We start from the raw sequence: 20,934 nt of genomic DNA on the forward strand, positions 1-20,934 counted from the left end.
GTCTGGGCGCCGGATTCTGTCCCGGTTGCCCCTCTTCCAGGCCAGCTCTCTGCTATGGCCCAGGAGTGCAGTAGAGGATGGCCCAAGTGCTTGGGCCCTGCACCCGCATGGGAGAGCAGGAGAAGCACCTGGCTCCTGCCTTCAGATCAGCACGGTGCGCCGGCCACTGGAGGGTGAACCAACGGCAAAGGAAGACCTTTCTCTCTGTCTCTCTCTCTTTCACTATCCACTCTGCCTGTCAAAAATAAAAAAAAATAAAAAAAAAAATTTCTCCTAGGAAGTGTTTGGAAAACATTAAAGGATATAATGAACAAAGAGCTAAAAGTCCTCACATAGTGAATAGTGGCAGTTTAGTATAGTGACTAAGGACAATTTCTGCAAGCATTCTCTCTGGGTTTACATCTTAACTCTTTGCTGTATGCTCTTAATGAAGTTATTTAATCTCTTACCATTTCGGTGTCCTTATTTGTGAAGTGGGGATAATAGTGATACTTTGTAAATAGGATTATTTGTGAAGGATTAATAAATTAATGCATGGACAGTGCATAGCCTGGTGTATAACACATAGTACTCTGAACTATTGGCTTTTATCGACTCATACTGTTTTTTTGATGGTGACCCTCAATAGAGGTCGTTGGCATGACACTAAATTAGAGTTCGGTAAAATGACAAAATGAGCTAATGCAATTCATTGGCATGGTTTCATTGGAAGAGAAAAATGACAGTAAGAAATTGAACTGTAATCTATAAATACCATGTCTTTTAACTAATTTGATGACAGTTCAAGGTTAAACTTTTCTGACAAAGAGCTTGGTCATTCTCTTGAGGTATATGTTCTGTGACACATAGCAGGTGCTCAGTGAACATTTGTGAAGGGGTAGATGTATGTGTGCCAGCCAGAACCAGATCAGTGTTCCTGCAGGGTATGTTGAACACAGGGAGCGACTTAGAGGTGCATGTTGAGCATATACACCTGGGTAGGCCTTCTATTGTCAGAATGGAGGTAGACTAAAAGGGGGATACTTGTAAATGGGGTTAAATCTTGGTTGAGAATCTGCTGGAAAAGTTTTGTTTGGCTCTTGCTGCTCATGATAGTGAGTTGTATCTCACTATGGAGAAAATTCTTGGCCACAAAACTGTGGAACATACTCCATCACAGTGGCCTTGGTGGGATCTAGGAGGCATTTTAATTGAGTTCACATGTATAGTTATTTGGGTGATGGGAAGTAAGAACAACTAGGTATGGTTGGTTTTTTTGGCCTGTTTATAACCTTTTAGAATATGGATTGTTCTACTTAATTTGAGTGGCAAAGAAAGACAGAGCTCCTGTCTTCTAATTTCACTCCCCATATGCATATAATGGCTGAGGTCCAGCCAGAACCAAATCCAGGATCCAGAGAACTCAATCCAGGTCATCTATGTGGACAGCAAGAACCCATTACTTGAGCTGTCACCATGGCCCCCAGGGTGACATTAGCAGGAAGCTGGAGTTAGGAGCCAGAGCTGAGACTTGAACACTGGCACTCTGATGTGGGACGTGGGTATCTAACTACTAAGCAAAATGCCTACTCCCATTAGAGGTTTTTTGTTTTTTGTTTTTTTAATTGTTAAGAGTAGGATCCCTATGGTAATTAGAACCTTCACTGCTTTTCAGTATAAGTACAAGTAAATATAAGTACAGTAACATGTTGAATTGTTTTTTGAACCACGAAGGCATGCAGTATGCTCTAAAGGGTTTCTTTGAAAACAGAAAAGCAGCAGTATTACGTATTGGCTGTTTATAGTAATGCAATGCCTGGGCTTCTACAGGGAAAGGTTTATATTGACTTCTTTATACTGGTTTATGAGCTATTCTGCTTCATTGTGTGTCTTGTAATTTTGTTCAAAATTGAAATCATGTGTCAGAACTCCTGTTTAGAGACACCTCTTCTCACACTCCCGTTTGTTATTTGTTTAGCAACTTTCCTAGACTAATTCTGTAAAGTTTATATTCTTAATGTGTGGCCATTAAAGTCTCCGTTCTGTTACGTTACTGATGAGCTGATGATGTGACAGATATTTCATTAAATGTCTTGAGTCAATAAGTCTCCACACCCTTGTTGGGGAGGTCTCTGTGTTGAGGCACACGATTAGTGTTCCATCAAGCAGCTCTGACTTATCCTTTACGTTCTGCATGCATGGAGCCTCAAGGTCAGATAGAGGTGAGACCTTTGGACCTTCAAAGGAATTTCCTAGGCAGGCATACAACCTTGGGTAGGTGTATATCTTCCAGATTTTCTGGAATATGTCATTTTTCAAAGTCCCTCATGAACATTCCAGTTTTTTCCTTTAACCTTATTTGGTCAGTTTCTTAGTAGCCTAAACTGGTAATACCACTTTAGTAGCTACAATGATGAACTCTTGACTTTTTTTTTTTTTTTTTTTTTTTTTTAACAAAGCCTTGTGTTTGGGGCTATTTGAAGAATGAACTTTAAGGGCACATCTCCAAATATTTTTGTCTTGTTTTAGATGTATCTTTTAATGAGTATGTGTAAAACAGTGCCTGCCACATGATGATGTTAAAGTACATATACTCTAATCTTTACTTGAAATGACTTCTCCCTCCCTGATTGGATGTACATTGGCATAATATTACTCATCTTCTGGTCTTGGTTGAGAGCCAGCCACCCACTCTCTGAAGCCTTACATGACTGTTCCGAGCAGATTTTCTTCATTAAAGATACATTATTATTATTATTATTATTCTCACAATTTACTAATAGACTTCAGCCTCTCTGAGCCAGGAATTATCTGTTTTTCATCTTCAGGAGGCATTTGAGTGGGTTTGAAACTTGAACTTGGGTCTCTTGGGCTACCCAGTTGCTAAGTTTCTCTCCTTTCCTTCCCTTATAAGCCTCTAAAATCTCTTGCCTTGCCATTCAGTTCTGAAGACAAGCTGGTTTATTCCACTGTACAAATTATAAAAACTCATTCCTTTAGAAGGATTAGATTGGTTAAGAAATAGTTTACAATTTACCTTAACACTTGTATTTTAAAATAACAGAAAAAGAACCATACTTACTATAGGAAGCAGTTTTTCTCACTTTCATATCTTGCAAATTAAGTATGGCTCTTTAAATGAGTAGCCAAGCAGTAATCATAATTTAGGTTCAATTAAGTTGTTGTAGATAAGGTTATTTGTATTACTGGTACCGGAGAGGTTTAGCATGTCATTTAGATTGTCCTCTGGATGATTACAAGGTGAATTGATATTAAAGTGAAATGTTATGGAATGGAAATTGGAGCATTCCAAAGTGAGGCATTAATTTCTTATTAATTGAGCAAATATTTATCATCACAGGAGTAACTGCAAAAGCAGTAACTGAGGGCTTTATAGGACCATGGGAAAACATGATTTAACAGCGTAAACAATTTAGAAATAAAAATTAACTTTGTTGTCATTAAATTGATTGCTTAAAGCAGCTCTGTTGAGATTATTGTATAAATCTTGCAGGTACAGAAAGTATGTGAAGTGTTCTCACATTTGCAGTAGAAATTATTTTTGGAATATAGAGTAAATATAGAGTAAAACTAGCACCTTACTTTGCTTTGCTGGAATTGTACCATTGTTAATTTAAAACTGTATGAAAAGGTTCCTGTTACTTGTTAGGAAGCAACAGTAGCCATACAAATTTTGCCTCCCTAGCCTGTTGATGTATAATTTATATAAACTACCATTCATCCCTTTAAGGTGTAGCATTTGAATTTTGATCATAGATACAGTGTTGTAACGACCACTCCAGTCAACCTAAAGGAACATTCCTACCACTCTTGGAGTGGATCCTAATTGTCAGTCCCGTGCAACCACAGATCGAATATCCCTGTAGTTTCATCTTATTTGGAATATCATATACATGACTCCTACAGTATATAGTCTTTCATGTTTGCCCTTTTTTGCTTAGACTTTGTTTTACAGATGGTGGTGGTGTTGGTTCATTTATTTTCATTGCTGGATAGTAGTACACTGTGTGGATATCCCCACAGTTTGTTTTTCCATCTAATGGACTTAGGTTTTCCAATTTTTGACTACTGAATTAGTGCTGCTTTTGTTATAATGCTGATGTAAGGTGTGGCTGTGTTTTTAAGTTTGTATAGACTGAACTTAGATGTGTTAGGTATTCTAATGGCTATATAGTGGTATGTCATTGTGAGTTTATTTGCTTTTATTTGAAAGAGAGATCTTCCATTCGCTCTTTACTCCCAAATGCAATAGCTGGGGTGAGCCAGGCAGAAAGGAGGAACAGAAACTCAGTCCTGGTCTCCCACTTGGCTAGCATGCACCTGACTGCTACCTGCTGTCTGCCGGGGTACATATTAGCAGGAGCTAGACTGAAGAGCAGATCAGGGACTGGAACAGAGGCACACTATTATGGAGTGTAGATGTCCCAACTTGTGTCTTAATCTTTGCACCAAATCTGCCCTGTTATTGTGGTCCTAATAAGGTAGGACTGATGTGCACTAAGTTACTGATATTTATTTGAAGTATACAGCTTGAGGAACTCATGTTGTAGTGTAGCAGGTTAAGCCACTGCCTGCAATGCCAGCATCCCTTATGGGTGCCACTTTGAGTCCTGGCTGTTCCACATCCAATCTAGCTCCGCTGAAGTGCCTGCAAAAGCAGTTTAGGATGGCCCAAGTACTTGGGCCCTTGTACTTGGGAGACGGGGATGAAGCTCTTGGCTTTAGCCCCAGCAGATACTGCCGTGTGGGGAATGAACCAGTAGATGGAAGATCTCTCTGTAACTCTGCCTTTCAGATAAATAAATATCTTTATACACATACACACACACATACTTTGAGGTGTTTTAGAGAATTATTTTATTTATTTAAAAGAGTTACAGAGAGGTCTTCTATTCCGCTGGTTCACTCCCCAAATGACCACAATGGCCAGAACTGAGCTGATCCAAAGCCAGGAGCCAGAAGCTTCTTCCAGGTCTCCCACATGGGTGCAGGGGCCCAAGGACTTGGGCCATCTTCCACTGCCTTCCCAGGCTGTAGCAGAGAGCTGGATCAGAAGAGGAGCAGCCAGGCCTTGAACTGGTGCCCATATGGAATGCCGGTGCTGCAGTCTGGGGCTTTAACTCACTGTGCCACAGCACTGGCCCCGAGGTGTGTTTTTTTAAGAGTATTTATTTATTTGAGAGACAGTTACAGACAGAGGAGAGGGAGAGACAGAGGAAAAGATCTCCTATCCTCTGGTTCACTCCCCAGATGGCTGCAGTGGCCAATCTGAAGCCAAGGAAGCAGGAGCCCAAGCACTTGGACCATTTTCCACTGTTTTCCTATGCAAAAAGCAGAGAGCTGGATCAGTAGAGGAGCAGCCAAGACACCAACTGGTGCCCATCTGGGATGCCAGTACTGCAGGCTGAGGCTTAGCCCACTACATGACAGCACTGGCCGCACAGTTTAACATATATATTCATACACACAAACACCTGCGGTTCATTATCACTATCAAGATAATGAGCACATTCATCACCCCCAAAGTTTGTTCATGCTGTTTTGTAATCTGTTCCCCCTCTGTTTTTATCCTCATAGCCATACTGATCTGCTGTCACTATAGATTACTTTGCCTTTTCTATAATTTTATATACATGTGATCATATAGTATGTATTTGTCTTAGTTCCTATCACCAATTATCTTGAAATTCATCTATATTTTTGAGAGTAAATGCCTTTCTTTTATATATATTTTTTGAAAACTTATTTAATAAATATAAATTTTGAAAGTACAACTTTTGGATTATAGTGATTTTACGCCCCATAACCACCCTCCCACCCGCAAACCATCTCGTCTTCTCCCTTTCCCATCCCATTCTTCATTAAGATTCATTTTTAATTATCTTTATATACAGAAGATCAACTTAGTTATATACTAAGTAAATATTTCAACAGATTGCACCTACGCAGACACATCAAGTATGAGGTACTGTTTGAAGACTAGTTTTACTGTTAATTCACATAGTACAACAGATTAAGGACAGAGGTCCTACATGGGGAGTAAGTGCACAGTGACTCCTGTTGTTGATTTAACAATTGGCACTCTTATTTAGGACGTCAGTAGTCACCCGAGGCTCTTGTCAGGAGCTGCCAAGGCTATGGAAGCCTCTTGAGTTCACAAACTCCAGCCTTATTTAGACAAGGCCTTAGTCAAAGTGGAAGTTCTCGGCCGGCGCTGTGGCTCAACAGGCTAATCCTCTGCCTAGTGGCGCCAGCACACCGGGTTCTAGTCCTGGTCGGGGTGCCGGGTTCTGTCTCGGTTGCCCCTCTTCCAGGCCAGCTATCTGCTGTGGCCAGGGAGTGCAGTGGAGGATGGCCCAAGTGCTTGGTTGGGTCCTGCACCCCATGGGAGACCAGGAGAAACACCTGGCTCCTGCCATCGGATCAGTGCAGTGCGCCGGCCACAGCGCGCCGGCCGCAGCGGCCATTGGAGGGTGAACCAACACCAAAGGAAGACCTTTCTCTCTCTCTCTCTCTCTCTCTCACTGTCCACTCTGCCTGTCAAAAAAAAAAAAAAAAAAAAGTTCCTGCCAGCATTTGATTTCAGAGCACCAATTCGAGTCAGGCTGCTCTGCTTCTGTCTGATCCAGCTCTCTAATGATCTAGGGAAAAAAAAAAAAGTGGAATTTCTCTCCTCCCTTCAGAGAAAGGTACCTCCTTCTTTGATGGCCCATTCTTTCCACTGGGGTCTCACTCACAGAGATCTTTGATTTAGGTCATTTTTTGCCACAATGACTTGGCTTTCCATGCAAATGCCTTTCTATTGCTGAATTGTGTTCCACTAAATAGATGCACTACTATTTGCTTATCTGCTCATTTATTAATGCAGATTTATGTTGTTTCCAGTTTAGGGATAAATACCTAGGAGTGGAATAGCTAGCTAGGTGTATGTTCATGCCAGACTGGCATGGGCGTTGTAATGTGGTTAAGTTGCTTTCTTGGGACACCTGTATGCCATATTTGAGTGTCTGTTTCAAAGTCTGGTTTACTTTTCTTCCATTGTAGTTTCTTACTAATGCATTGGTAGGCAGCAGATGATAGCTTAAGTACTTGAGTCTCTGCTACCCATGTGGCAGGCCTAGATGGAGTTTGTGGCCCTTGGCTTTGGCCTGAACTGGCCTAAGCTATTTTGGGCATTTGCAGGATGAACCAGCAGGTGGAAGATCTCTTTCTCTGTTACTCTGCCTTTTGAATAAATAAGTAAATCTTTTAAAAAAGAAAATGCCAAACTGTTCTCTTAAGTGTTTATATCACTTTACAGTTCAACCTGCAATGTATGAATGTTACAGTTCTTCCGTCTTGCTGGTACTGGTATGTTTGGGCCTTTTCATTTAAAGTCATGCTGGTGGGTGTGTAGTGGCTTTAATTTATACTTCTCTAATGACTAATAGTGTCGAGCATCTTTTCACATGCTTTTTTGTCATCTATTTATATTCTTTGGCAAGGTGTTTGTTCAAACCTTTTGCCATTTTAAAATGTGGGTTGTTGTCAAGAATGTGAAGAATATTACGACATTTTTTCGTATTGTGAGCTAATAGGTTAGCCAGCCAGTTTCATGGATGCTAGCAGAAGACACAGACTCCCGAGTCAGAAAGGACTCGATTGTTTACAGCAGGGATGGGGAACATCCAGGTGGTAAAAGGCCTGTGAAATCGTGGTCTGGTCCTGTAAAGGCAACTGCAGGCAAGAACTCACCTTTAATGAATTTTTAACAGGCTGATTTTTAAGTTAGTAATTTTGTATGGCCTGCGAATGATGTTATAAAGAGCCAAATCATCTTGGCAGAAGAAAGATTTTCAGCCACTGACTTAAAGCAAAGGAAACAGCGTGAGCTCCATTTTCTTCCTCCACCTTGCCCAGTCCTATAGGTGTGACACAGTGACCTAGCTGTGTGCTGTGCTTACAGTGGTTTGTGTCATAGTCAAGGAACCCTGAGCTTTAGAAAAGCCAGATCTTTTACGATGCACTCCAAGCAAACCTGCTTGATCTTTATCCTACTGGACAGTATGAGGGGAGTTCAGAAAGTTCATGGAGAAATGGAGTAAAAAGTAAGTTTATTTTGGTACAAGAAGTTTTTGAAATCCATGCACAGCTTTTTCATAATACACGTTTTCCATGAACTTTTTGGATACCCCTTATAAGTGGTATTCCCTTTGCTTTGGAAGAAGATAAGCTCTGTTTTCCAAAGCTCTTTGCTATAGAAACAACATTGAGAAAATGGTCTAGAATCAAGGGCTAACACTGCCTGTATTTATAAGACATATAAAAACATGTGAGGGATCCATGTTTGTTTCCATGTTATCTTGGCTTCTGGTTGTCTGATGACTACAACTTCATTAGTCTCTTTGGTTAATCTACCAATAGGGACTGGGACCTAATCATTATCAAACAGTACTTAAAGCAGTAGGATATGGCTGCCCTGTAATGCTGACCTTCATCATTGCATCCACCCCACCAAGGTCCACCTGGACTCAACCAACTGAACAAGTCCCTAGAAAGAAAAGATGGCTTTCTCCTTTAGTTTCTGTATTAACTTTTCAACTTTAAAGTGCCCTAGGCATTAATCCAAGCATAGCAGGGTGTTTTAGCAATTACACAGACTCTGTTTTGGCCTGCAGGGAAGAAGTTTAGGGCGAGTCTATCGTGCATAGTAACTCTTCACCAGTCATTTGAGGCTGACATGATTACCTTCCAGCGCCTAGGTGGGGCCATTGATCATATCAGTCTAAATTAGGCTCAATTTTTATGCCACCTTTTTTAATTGGATAACTCTGAGCAGAAAAACTGCCTACAGGGCATGCATAAATAAGTCAGTTATTCCTCCAGGAAGCTCTCCTTTGAGAGTTTCTAACCAAGAGTAGCCTGGTTTCAGAGAGATCAAGAGTCCTGAGGGCTACATGATCTTCCTTTTAACATTTGATGGTCTCTTCTATCCACCTGAGGTGTGAGTCATTGTATTTGTAGGGGATAGAAGTTAGAACCTGGCTTCCACACAAGAAGTACAGTCCCAGGAGCAGAGCACATAGGAGCCCTGGAAAGAAATACTGTTTACAATTATTTGTGTTCTCAAAGAGGGATCTATGTCAGCCGGGCACATACTAACATTGCCCTCAATGTGACCTCCTTTCGTAGTTCAGTTAGAGTGATTGAGTCTGATTCAGGTGGTAGGACTATGTGAGGTATCAGTTCAGTCTGTCCTGCTCTTTACAAGCACCTGAATGCCACCTCAGTGGCTGTTGTCCACCTCATGATCGTAGCTCTGAGAGTGATAGGCAAATACCTACTATTTTGCATGTGAGTGCAGAATTTGGCCATCCCCAGATATTTTCAAGACTTCTTGGTAAAGTTAAGGGAATTGGTGACCAGGTCATATCAGTTTAAAGATGCACACAAGCACTTGGAGCTACGTTGGCATTTTCCTTCTAGAGATGGTTCTGGAAGACCGTAATAACTAAAATTCTGCTTCTTCCTTATACCGCCACAGAATCAGTGTATCCTGTTATGATAGCTATAACTTTACCTAGTTCTAATCGTCCTCTCTTCTTTTTTAAAAGATTTATTTATTTGTTTGAAAGGCAGAGGGAGAGAGGGGTCTTCCATCCACTTGTTCACTCCCCAGGTGGCCACAGTGGCTGGAGCTGCGCCCATCAGAAGCCTGGCGCTTCCTCTAGGTCTCCCACACTGGTTCAGGGGCCTGAGGATTTGGGCCATCTTCTACTGCTTTTCCAGGCCACAGCAGAGAGCTGGATCAAAAGTGAAGGAGTGAAGGAGCCAGGACTCAAACCAGCGCCCATGTGGGATGCTAACACTGCAGGCGGTGGCCCCTGTCTGCTCCTCTTACCTTTCGTCTGAAATGGTCAAAGGCGTTTTTATAAAACTTAGAGACCCATTAATGGCTCCTGTGGGCCATTGTAAGTATACTTGGCATTTCAGTCAAGTGGTTGATATTCTTAGGAGATGGTGTCAGTCCAACAAGAAAATCCAGGTAACTGAACAAGAATTAAGTTTGATTCTCTTAAGCCCGTTTGTAATCAGGTTATCACATAAGAGAGATACCAAGCAAATTGTCCCAAGGCTTCTTTTGGAGAAAGAGAATCATGTATTTCCAAGAATGTTCAGGACCAGAATCCTAAATTTCCAATTAGGTTTGTATAACCCTTTTTTCTTCATCATTACTCACAAAGCCAAGGAGACAAAAAGTTCATGGGGATAATGGAATTTGATGACCAAACTTCTGTACTCAGATATTTGGATGAGGAGGGGGTGAGGGAGTAGAGTTGTAATATTCCACAGTACCAGTATCTGTGGTTAGTAGAAGGCATGTGAAAGGTCTTTTAATGCCTTAACTATTATTCAGTTATTGTAGGTTTTTTTTTTTTTTTTAAGATTTATTTATTTATTTAAGAGACAGAGTTACAGACAAATAGGAAGAGACAGAGAGATCTTGCATCTACTGGTTCACTCCCCAGATGGCTGCAATGGCTAGAGCTGGGCCAAGCAGGAGCTTCTTCTGGGTCTCCCATATGGGTGCAGAGGCTCAAGCACTTGGGCCATCTTGCACTGCTTTCCCAGCGTTCAGCAGGGAGCTGAATTGGAAGTGGAACAGCAGGGACTCGAACTGGCATTCATTTGGGATGGCTCCTGTTATGTAGTTTTACAATAAAAAGTGTGCCATTATCAGACTACGGATGGTCCAGAAACCTGAACATATGACTTAGAAAGGAGATTTTACAGTGACCACGGCACTGTACCAGTACCTGTCCATGAACATGTCCAGTACTCATTCTAAAACTGCATTCTCAGTTTTTCTTTGTTACTAGGTAATTTTATTTTTTAAGACTGCCATTCAGTACAAAGTACCACAAACCGGGTGCCCCTTAACAGAAGTGCGTTCCTATTGTCTCTCAGTTCTGGAGGCTAGAATTCTGAAGTCAAGGTGTTCATAGAGGGCCTTGATCCCTTCAGAGACTAGATGAGAATCCTTCTTGCCTCTTCTAGTTTCTGGAAGCCCCAGGCGTTCCTTGGCTGTAGCAACATCACTCCTCTATCTCTGGCTCCATCTCTACATTGCCATCTCCCTCTGTGTCTTCATTTGGCTTTGTTTTCTCTGCTTGTACATCTACAATGATTTAGTGTGAGTTAAGGCACCCTAATGACATCTTAACTCAGTTCTGTCTTAATACCTTGAAGATTAAATTCCAGATATGTTCACATTCATAGGTATCAGGGACCATGATGTCATCCTTTTTTTTCCCCTCACAGTTTTTTGTTGTTTTAAGATTTATTTATTTGAAACAGTTACATAAAGAGATGTCCCTCCCATTGTTCCTCTCGGATGGCTGCAACAGCCTGGGCTAGGCTGGGCCAGACTGAAGCCAGGAGCCTCCTGCAGGCCTCCCACATGGCTAGCAGGGGCCCAGCACTTGGGCATCTTCTGCTGCCATCCCAGGCCATCAGGAGGGACACAAATTGGCACCCACATGGGATGCCAGCACTGCAGGCAACAGCTTAACCCCTACACCACAGTGCCAGCCCCTTGTAATCATCTTTTGGAGGAGGAAGACACAGTTCACAGTGATAGCAATAAAGTGGAGGATTCTTTATTGTCCAGTGTGACTATACAATTTGGTCAATGTGTTTACCGCCAAATTCCATGAACCTTCCTCATAGTCCGTTAATTGCTATGTGATGTTTCATCCTTCCTCTTTTTTTTCTTTTTCTACAGATTTATTTATTTGTTTGAAAGGCAGAACATCAGAGAGAGAGAGAAGGAGAAAAGGAGGAGGAGGAGGAGAGAGAAATATATTCCCATCTACTGGTTCACTCCCCCAAATAGCTGCAATAGCCAGGGCTGGACCAGACCAAAGCCAGGACTGCATCCTGATATCACACATGGATGCAGTGGCCCAAGTCCTTAGATCATCTTCTGCTGCCTTCCCACGTGCAGAAACAGTACTTGAACTAGCACTCAGCATCACAGGCTACTGTTTACCCTGCTGCGCTGCAAGGCCAGCCCCTCATCCTTTCAGAAAACCTTACCTTGTTTCGATATCCTGTCCTCAGTGCCAGAAACTGACAAGAATCATGAGGGATCTGAGGTTTTGCTCACAAGCTAGCAAGTTATTCCACCACTGGGTGATGGATGCTGGTAGATCAGAAGACTTAGGGGCCCAAAGGACAGGATTTTATCACCATCCATGATCATAGCAAGTAGCAGAGTTTTGAGTTCACACTAGTTTCCCCTTCCCCTTAACTCGTCCCACAGGGGTGGCATAGGATGGTCCAAGTAAATGCTATATGTGTGAGTGGTTTATATCATAGCTAAGGAATATTTAGCTTAGAAAACCCAAGTCTTTTATGATGAGCTACAAGCAAACCTGCCTGGCCTTTATCCTAGAGGGAGGGGACTATTATCCTTATTACATGGGACAGTAAAAAACCTTTCCTGTCTTCTGTACTGTGTGCATGTATCTGTGAAGAGTCCAGAACGTTTGTAAGATTTTCAGACACTCAGGAAACTCTTAGAGAATGGTCTTTCAACAGGTGTCATCTTTTATTGAGCTTGTTGTAAGATAGCTTATCCCTTTCTGGATATAATACTTTTGACAGATGGATGTTTATAAATATTTTCCATAAATTGCCTCTTTATTAACTGTAATTCTAAAAGGTAGACATTTTTAATTTTGATGAAATTAATTTTACCAGATTTTGCTGTTAGGGAATCTCTGCTTTTTTTTTTTTTTTTTTTTTGTATGCTACCTAAGAATTTTTTCACTAGATTTCCCGCAGATTTTCTTGAAATTTAATAGTTTTAGTTCTTACATTTAAATCTGAGGTCTACTTTTTTGTGTATGATGTGAGATAAGGGTTATTTTTCCCATACACATACCAGTTCTGGTACCATTGTTAAAAAAATTAGCTTTCTCCATTGTATTGCCTAGGAACATTTTTTTTTTCTTTTGGAAATAAATTTAATGTACAAGTGTGGATCTGTTTCTGCAGTTTATTTTGTTGTGTTATCTTCATGTTTATACTTTACCAAATGTCATTGTCATAATTATTGTAGCTTTTTAGTAAGTCTTGGGGTCATAAAGTATAAGCTGTCCAACCTTGTTTTCTGTTCTTCTGTATCAATTTCTTTAGCTTATCAGTTTCTTCAGAAAAGCCTTTTAAGATTTTAATCTTACAGATTTTTAAAATCTACACATTCTGTATTTCAGAAACAAGGAAAATTCAGCTCCATTAGAGGAGAATACCACAGGAAAAAGTGAGGCCAAAAAAAGGAAGATTGCAGAAACTTCAAATGTTATCACTGAGTCATTGCCATCTGCAGAATCAGAACCTGTTGAAATCGAGGTGGAGATTGCCGAGGGCACGATCGAGGTGGAAGATGAAGGCATCGAAACGTTAGAGGAAGTGGCTTCTGCTAAGCAGTCCATAAAGTACATACAGAGCACAGCTTCCTCTGATGATTCCGCTCTAGCACTGTTGGCAGACATTACCAGCAAGTACCGTCAAGGTGATAGGAAAGGACAGATTAAAGAAGACGGCTGTGCATCTGACCCCATAAGCAAACAGGTAGAAGGTATTGAAATTGTGGAACTTCAGCTGTCACATGTGAAGGACTTATTCCATTGTGAGAAATGTAACCGTTCATTTAAATTGTTTTACCATTTTAAGGAACACATGAAATCACACTCCACTGAGAGTTTCAAGTGTGAAATATGCAATAAAAGGTATCTTCGGGAGAGCGCATGGAAACAGCACCTAAATTGTTACCACCTTGAAGAAGGTGGAGTCAGTAAGAAGCAAAGAACTGGGAAAAAAATTCACATTTGTCAGTACTGTGAGAAACAGTTTGACCACTTTGGACATTTTAAAGAGCATCTTCGAAAACATACAGGTAATGAGCAAGTACTTTTAAAAGTTTGTCTTTTCCACATTCTCTTCAAGTCCAGATCCTTTCCTTGAAAAAACAGTGCTACAGAAACCCACTTTCTGTATTTTTTAATCTGAAGGCTAAGTACACTGTCTTTTTTACTAATATCTTGTTGAAATAATGATTCAAGTGCAAAACAACATCAGCCTCAAGAGTAATTATCAGTTAACGCCTTGCCAGTTTTTACATTTTTCAAAGAAATATATAAAATATAGTTTGTGATATATTTAGGAAAGGATCATAAATTATTAAATCCTGATTGTAATTGAGTCTTTACTGTTACTAACTTTGTATTTCTCAAGTTAACATGTTACGTAAGTAAGCAATATAAACAATCTCTGACATGTTTATTTTTTTTACATGCATTTAGTTAACTCTTTTGATCCACCAGCTAGATTGGCAAAATACATGACCATGTCCCTTCATCTCTTCAGTGACAAATATGTCAGGATTGGTAGGCAGGAGGAGGGTAAGGTCATTGTACTGCTCCTTTAGCTGGAGCCACTCCATACAGGAGACGAATGTTCTAGGAAGACTGCCCCAGTGACCCCTGCCCCTCAGAGTTCTGCATCTCCTGCTTGCTTACCTTTTCCCTGCCCAATTCCATGTCATTTCTGCCACCCCCATAGCATCCTTCCCTAGGTCTCTGTCAGACATAGTAGCTCCCACCAATGACTTGACCATTGGCTAGTCCCGACCCATTACGACAGGGTGTAGAGTTACCACAGGGCTGTCAGACTTTGGAACTTGAGGCTCAGTGCAGTTAAAGGGCTTCAAGGTAACAATTAGGCATTCAGGAAATCTTTTGGGAAAATACCTTCTGGTATCAGAAATATGTGTTTTATATTTGGGAACCACATAGAGTATGGGGGTGGTGGTCCTATAAAGCTTATGTCTTTTTTAATAGTCTATTGGTGAGTATTTTTACAGCTACCATGGATTAATTTTGCAAAAGAATCAATGAACCAGCAGCACAATAAATATACATTAGTTAGGTAACTAGCAGACTGTGACAAGGGTTTCCAGTTTTTCCAGTACTCAGTTGCTTGGATATGATTTCCTAGGAATGTCAGTTCCCTTTGAAATTATGTTTGATAAGTAGCAGTTAAATTGTTATAAATAACTGAACTATTTGGCCATTAAAGGAACAGTTTAGCACATACAGCAAACTGACCTTTTATTTTTAACTTCAGTTACTGTACTGATAATTAGTGACAAGATAGTTGGAATTGTGATTAGTGACTTACTGAATTCAGGAAGAACAAAGTAAGTTAATAAGACTTGGATCATTTTTCCCGTAGAATGAAAGATGAAGATAAGAGACAATCTTGTTCCTATTTACTGCTCTCAAAACACTTAATACATGCCACTCAGTTAGTTACATGTTTTACATCTTTTTGTTAGTGTAGTGGTTTGGTTTCCTATGTGTTACTTTGGTTGGTTGGTTTTTTATTTAAGAGGCAGAGTTACAGACAGAAGGAGAAACAGAGAGAAAGGTCTTCCATCCACTGATTCACTCCCCAAATGGCCGCAACAGCTGGAGCTGGGCCAATCCACAGCCAAGAGCCAGGAGCTTCTTCTGGGTCTCCCATGCAGGTGCAGGGACCCAAGGGCTTGGGCCGTCTTCTACTGCCTTCCTAGGCCATGGAGAGCTGGATAGGAAGTGGAGCAGCTGGGACTGCAACTGGCGCCCATATGGAATGCCAGTGCCAAAGATGGAGACTTAGCATACTGTGCCACAGCATCGGCCCCACGTGTTCTTTAAAAAAAAAAAATTTTTTTTTATTTGAAATTCAGAGTTATAAAGAGGGAAATCAAAGTCTTCCATCCACTGGTTAACTCCCCAAGTGGCTACAATGGCCAGGACTGAACCAGGCAGAAGCCAAGAGCTAGAAACTTAATTGGGGTCTTCCACATGGGTGGCAGGAGTCCAAGCACTTGAGCCATCTCCCACTGCTTTTCCCAGCTGTTAGCAGGGAGCTGAATTGGAAGTGGAGCAGTTGGGATGCTTACCCACGTCCGTATGGGATGCCAGTTTCACAGGTGGTAGCTTTACCTGCTTTGCCGCAACACCAGCCCCTCATGTGTGTTTTAAAGTATGAACTATAATACTGTGTCTTGATTGGCAAAAGTTAGCTGTTACCTGTCCTCTGAATTTAATGTGGCTGAAGAGGCTGAAAGGACTGACCATGTGGCATGCATCTAGGCACATGGAGTATCTAGAAGTGATGTAAGAGGGAACATTAGGAGAGATGAGGCTGCGATCACGTAGTTGTTTTTATGAATGCTGTAAATGAGTTGAGTTCTTATCTTGAACAACTTTGGGTCATTTTAAAAGAGTTTAAGTTGAGAAGAGCTCTGATCAGATTTAAATTCTAAAGGGATGACTGGTAAGATAGAGTTGGATGAAACCTGCTAGCTTATGTCATGAGGAATCTGTTGGAGTACTCTAAACCAGAGTGGGAGTTTAGGGAAAACATTGTGGGAAAGGGGGAGATATTTTAGTAATGGTAAGTAGGCAAAATCAGTAGGATTTGATATTGTGTAAGGTATGAAGCTCAAAGAGAGGGTGACTCCCACTTTCCTGATTTGAGTGACTTCATGATTGGAGGTTATTAACCTAGAAAAATACAGAGGGGTAAGCACTTTGGGGGTGGGGGAGAGGGAATACCAGATACATTTGCAGATAATCTTGTGGAACTCTTCATGTGAGAAAGAACCTAAGGGTGACTTTTAGTTGCTTCCTACTTTCCATAGAGCACGGGTCTGGAAATCAGAATTCAGTTCTGGTTCCAATTCTGACGTTTGCCAGCAGGATGAACTTGACTGGTCACTTTGCCACTGGGCTTCTTTCCTTGTCTGTGTGAATAAGGATAATTATACCTACTTTATAGGATTGTGACACATAAGAAAAATGGTCACTGTGAAAACATTCATTTACATATCTTAAATAGTCAGTTTTTTGCTATTTCTAGATTTTACTGAGCTTATGAAGCTAATTTTTAGATAGAAACAGCTCAAGTGGCATACAATGAAAAGTGAGTCTCTATCCTACTTCACTCTTGAGAAGCAAGAGTCATTTTCTTATTTAACCTTCCAAATCTATTCCTTGCATTTTCAAGTGGACATGGACATGCATACTCACACATACAGGAAAAATAAACAGGAACAATCACAGTGCTAGGCCACTTAATTTATCTTGAAGTCTTTTTAAAATATATATGAAGCATTTGTGAATATAGTTTTTGTTTGGTTGTTTTTTTGCTGTAGCTGCCCAGTATTTCAGTGCTTGCTTATGCCATAATTACTCCTTTTGATAGACTTTTAGGAATACAAACTGTACTTTTATAAGTATATATACATTCAGTTGTAAGAGCAGAATTACCAAGTTAAAGAATACATACATTTTAAATCTTGCCAGTGTTATCAGATTTCCCTTTAAAGAGGCTGTGCCAATTGATGTCTGTAGATTTCATTGATAATGAAAAAATATACACTAAAGCCATAAATCGTAGCCATTTTATTTAACAGTTAATTTAACAGTTAAATTCTCAACATTTTAGAGTTGAAAAGTTTCTTTATCAACACTGATTCCAGGTAACTAAGTCTTCCCTTTTTTTTCCTTTGAAATCTTAGTTCTATTATATACAAGCCCTGAAGTCCCTCATTCTCCTCATTTTGTACTATACCTCACTTAACCTTCCTGTCATTCCATGTCCCCTTCCACCTAAATATAACATGGTTTTTTTGTTTTGTTTTTAAGATTTATTTATTTGAAAGAGTTATATAGAAAAGGAGAGGCGGGGAAGCGGGGGAGGTCTTCCATCTGCTCGTTCACTCCCCAGTTGCCGCAATGGCCGGAGCCATGCTGATCAGAAGCCAGGAACTTTTTCTGGGTTTCCCACACAGGTGCAGGGTCCCAAGGACTTGGGTCATCTTCTACTGCTTTCTCAGGCCATAGCATAGAGCTAAGTGGAGCAGCTGGGACTCGAACCAGTGCCCATATGGGATGTCAGCACTGCAGGCAACAGCTTTACCCATTACACCACAGTGCCAGCCCCCGGTTATTACATGTTTTTTGACTTCTCTATCTTAACTGACCTCATTGTATGCAGCCTGAGTCATCTTTTCTTGTACTGCAAGAATATTTCCTTGTTTAGAGGAACCATACTTGATCTAAAAAGACCTCCATCCTAGAATCAGTGCATTTATTCCTACCCCCTTGTTGCTCATTACAGCTGGAGAACAGTTTGTCTCTGACCTTAGGTTAGGCCTTTTGCTGTCTGACTTTTCCTAGTTGCTGTTCAAGCAAGATCTTCACTACCCATCCAACACCTCCAGCAGATGACATACCTGTCTTCCCACCCCCAATGTACCTGTAGCATCAAACCTCTCTGTTTTCTCTTCTATTCCAGAAGAAGAGATTTCCCTTTTCTTCAAAGCCCATCCTGAATCCCACACCTTGATGGTCTCCTGAGACTGTATCTTCCTCCACTGTCATTCCCACTGCTTCTCTCCCTCTCTACTGCCTGCTTCCTCAACAGATCAATTATGATATCTTTCCTGGCACAAAGAGCTCTGTTTTCGATTTGTTCCCCTCTAGTCACCTCTCTTCCCCTCTCCAGATGCCTGCAACAAGCAGGACTAGGCCAGGCCAAAATCAGGAGCCAGGAGTTCCGTTTGAGTCTCCCACTTGGATGGCAGGAGCCCAAGTACTTGAGCCATCACCTGCTGCTTCCCCAGGTGTACATTAGCAAACAGCTGGAATCAGAAGTAGAGCCAAGACTTGAACCCAGGCACTCTGATTTGGGATACAGGTGTCCCAAGTGGTATTTTAACCACTGTGCCAAATGCCTGTCTCACTAAAATAATTTCTGTACGGGGTGTTACCATTCATATGCCTCTTATTCACTTCGCCTTATCCCACGGTGGAATGTGACATCCGATGACAACATATCACTGACTACTGTAATTTCCCTCCATTTTTTTTTTTCCTTAGCTATCCCATTTCTATTTCTTTTGCTATCTCACCTACCTGCTGTTTTAACTCAGTTGCTGTTTTAACTCAATGTTTTCACTAGGTTCTGACCTTGATTCTTGAATCTTTTTTTTTTTTTTTTTTTTTTTTGTAAAGATTGATTTACTTTTTTGAAAGTCAGAGTTAGGCAGAGAGAGAGAGAGAAGTCTGCCATCCGATGGTTCACTCCCCAATTGAGCACAACGGCCAGAGTTGCGCCGATCCAAAGCCAGGAGTCAGGAGCTTCTTCAGGTCTCCCATGCGGATGCAGGGGCCCAAGGACTTGGGCCATCTTCTTTCCCAGGCCATAGCAGAGAGCTGGATCGGAAATGGAGCAGCCGGGTCTTGAACTGGCACCCATATGGGATGCTGGCGCTTCAGGCCAGGGTATTAAGCTGCTGTGCCATAGCACCAGCCCCGATTCTTGATTCTTTTATCACACAACATCCTCTGAGTAATTTTACCCATTCCAGAAGTTTTTATTACCATTAAAAATAACCCCTGCCCCTCATTCCGTACAACAGTGTACCCTCTGACTCCAGAACTGTTTCTACAACTGTCTGCCAGACATCTCCACTCTGCCCTGAGCATCATAAACCCAGCAGACACAAAACTGAACATACACTCTTTTCCCACTACACCCCACTCCAGACCTACTTCGACTTACATGTCTGCGTTTTTTATGCAGGCTGGTATTCTAAGCCAGAGATTGGGGCATCCCCATGCTATTTTACACCTGTGTGCCCTGCATAGGACACACTTCCTCTCTTTCTCATTCCATCCCAGGCGACATGCCCTTTCCTCTGTGCTGCTACAGTGCATGTTCCACATCTCTCCTGTTAACAGGCTTTCTGCAGTGTTTGTTTATTTTCACATATTGCACTTCCGAGTCTGACCTTTGAGATGAAGTTTTTGAAAAGGACAGTTTATTATGTATCTTTTTACATTCAGCCCCTAGCACATGGTCTTGTAACATGGTAAGTGCATTTTCAAAGCTGGTGGGAAGGATAGTGATATACTTCCCCAAAGTAGAGAATGATCATCATTTTCATCTAATGGAAAAGACAGTTATGAAATGCAAAAACATGGAACAAAACTCACATCCAAGTTTTATTTCTTCATCAAAACAGATTATTATAATCACTAAATCTTGTTACTACCATAGAAAAGCTTTTTTAGATGTGAAGAGAACATTTCAGTTATAAATTGTGATTTCTCTCTCTCAAGAATGTACAATGAAAATTAACAAATGATAAAAACCAACTTAAAAATTATTTGTTCTTGCTGTTTTTCTTAATTTGTCATTTTCCCCCCTCTTCTAATAGGGGAAAAACCTTTTGAATGTCCAAATTGTCATGAACGATTTGCTAGAAATAGCACCCTCAAATGTCACCTCACTGCCTGCCAAACTGGAGTGGGGGCAAAAAAGGGAAGAAAGAAGCTTTATGAATGCCAGGTATGTGTGTTCTTGTTTGTAGTCCCTAAGAAAACAACAAAACCAAAGTGTAACAGACTGTCCTCAAGTCAAGATGGTACAGTTTAGAATTTTTTGACCTTACAATGTTAGAAAAGGTATGCCTGTTCATTAGAAACAGTATTTCTAATTTTGGTTTCCTCCAGACTAGCAGTGTTCAGTAGTTTATTCTTAAAATACCAGGCAGAGAATGAGTTGCAGCTCCCAGTTAGCCATATGATTTCAGGAGTAAAAAGTTGATACTCCACTCTGTTCTGATGCTGCCAAGGTGTGATGCTCAGAGTTTAAGTGTATTAAATGCAAAAATGGGAAAAAAGAATATTTTCTTTTTAAAGATTTATTTATTTGAAAGGCAGAATAATAGGCAGAGAGAGGTCTACCATCTAGTGGTTCACTCCACAATGGCTGCAATGGCCAGAGCTACGCCATTCCAAAGAAATGCTTCTCCCACGCAGGTGCAGGGAC

The 20,934-nt window shown here is 41.0% G+C and overlaps 1 protein-coding gene across 8 annotated transcripts in view; it reads left to right on the plus strand.

Moving 5' to 3' along the window:
- Positions 1 to 20,934, plus strand: part of ZNF131 (zinc finger protein 131) — a 36,109-nt gene that overhangs the window by 12,696 nt on the left and 2,479 nt on the right. For 4 of the 8 annotated variants that reach the window (XM_062211751.1, XM_062211750.1, XM_062211752.1 and 1 more), the window contains 2 exons: positions 13,260 to 13,942; positions 20,321 to 20,451. In XM_062211751.1, the coding sequence (XP_062067735.1) occupies positions 13,260 to 13,942; positions 20,321 to 20,451 (814 nt within the window). Of the gene's footprint in view, positions 1 to 13,259; positions 13,943 to 20,320; positions 20,452 to 20,934 lie in introns of those variants that run through there. The other 4 variants (XM_062211754.1, XM_062211755.1, XM_062211753.1 and 1 more) reach the window with 2 other exon arrangements.

Source organism: Lepus europaeus, chromosome 15 (assembly GCF_033115175.1).
Source record: "Lepus europaeus isolate LE1 chromosome 15, mLepTim1.pri, whole genome shotgun sequence".
Classification (NCBI taxonomy): Eukaryota; Metazoa; Chordata; class Mammalia; order Lagomorpha; family Leporidae; genus Lepus; species Lepus europaeus.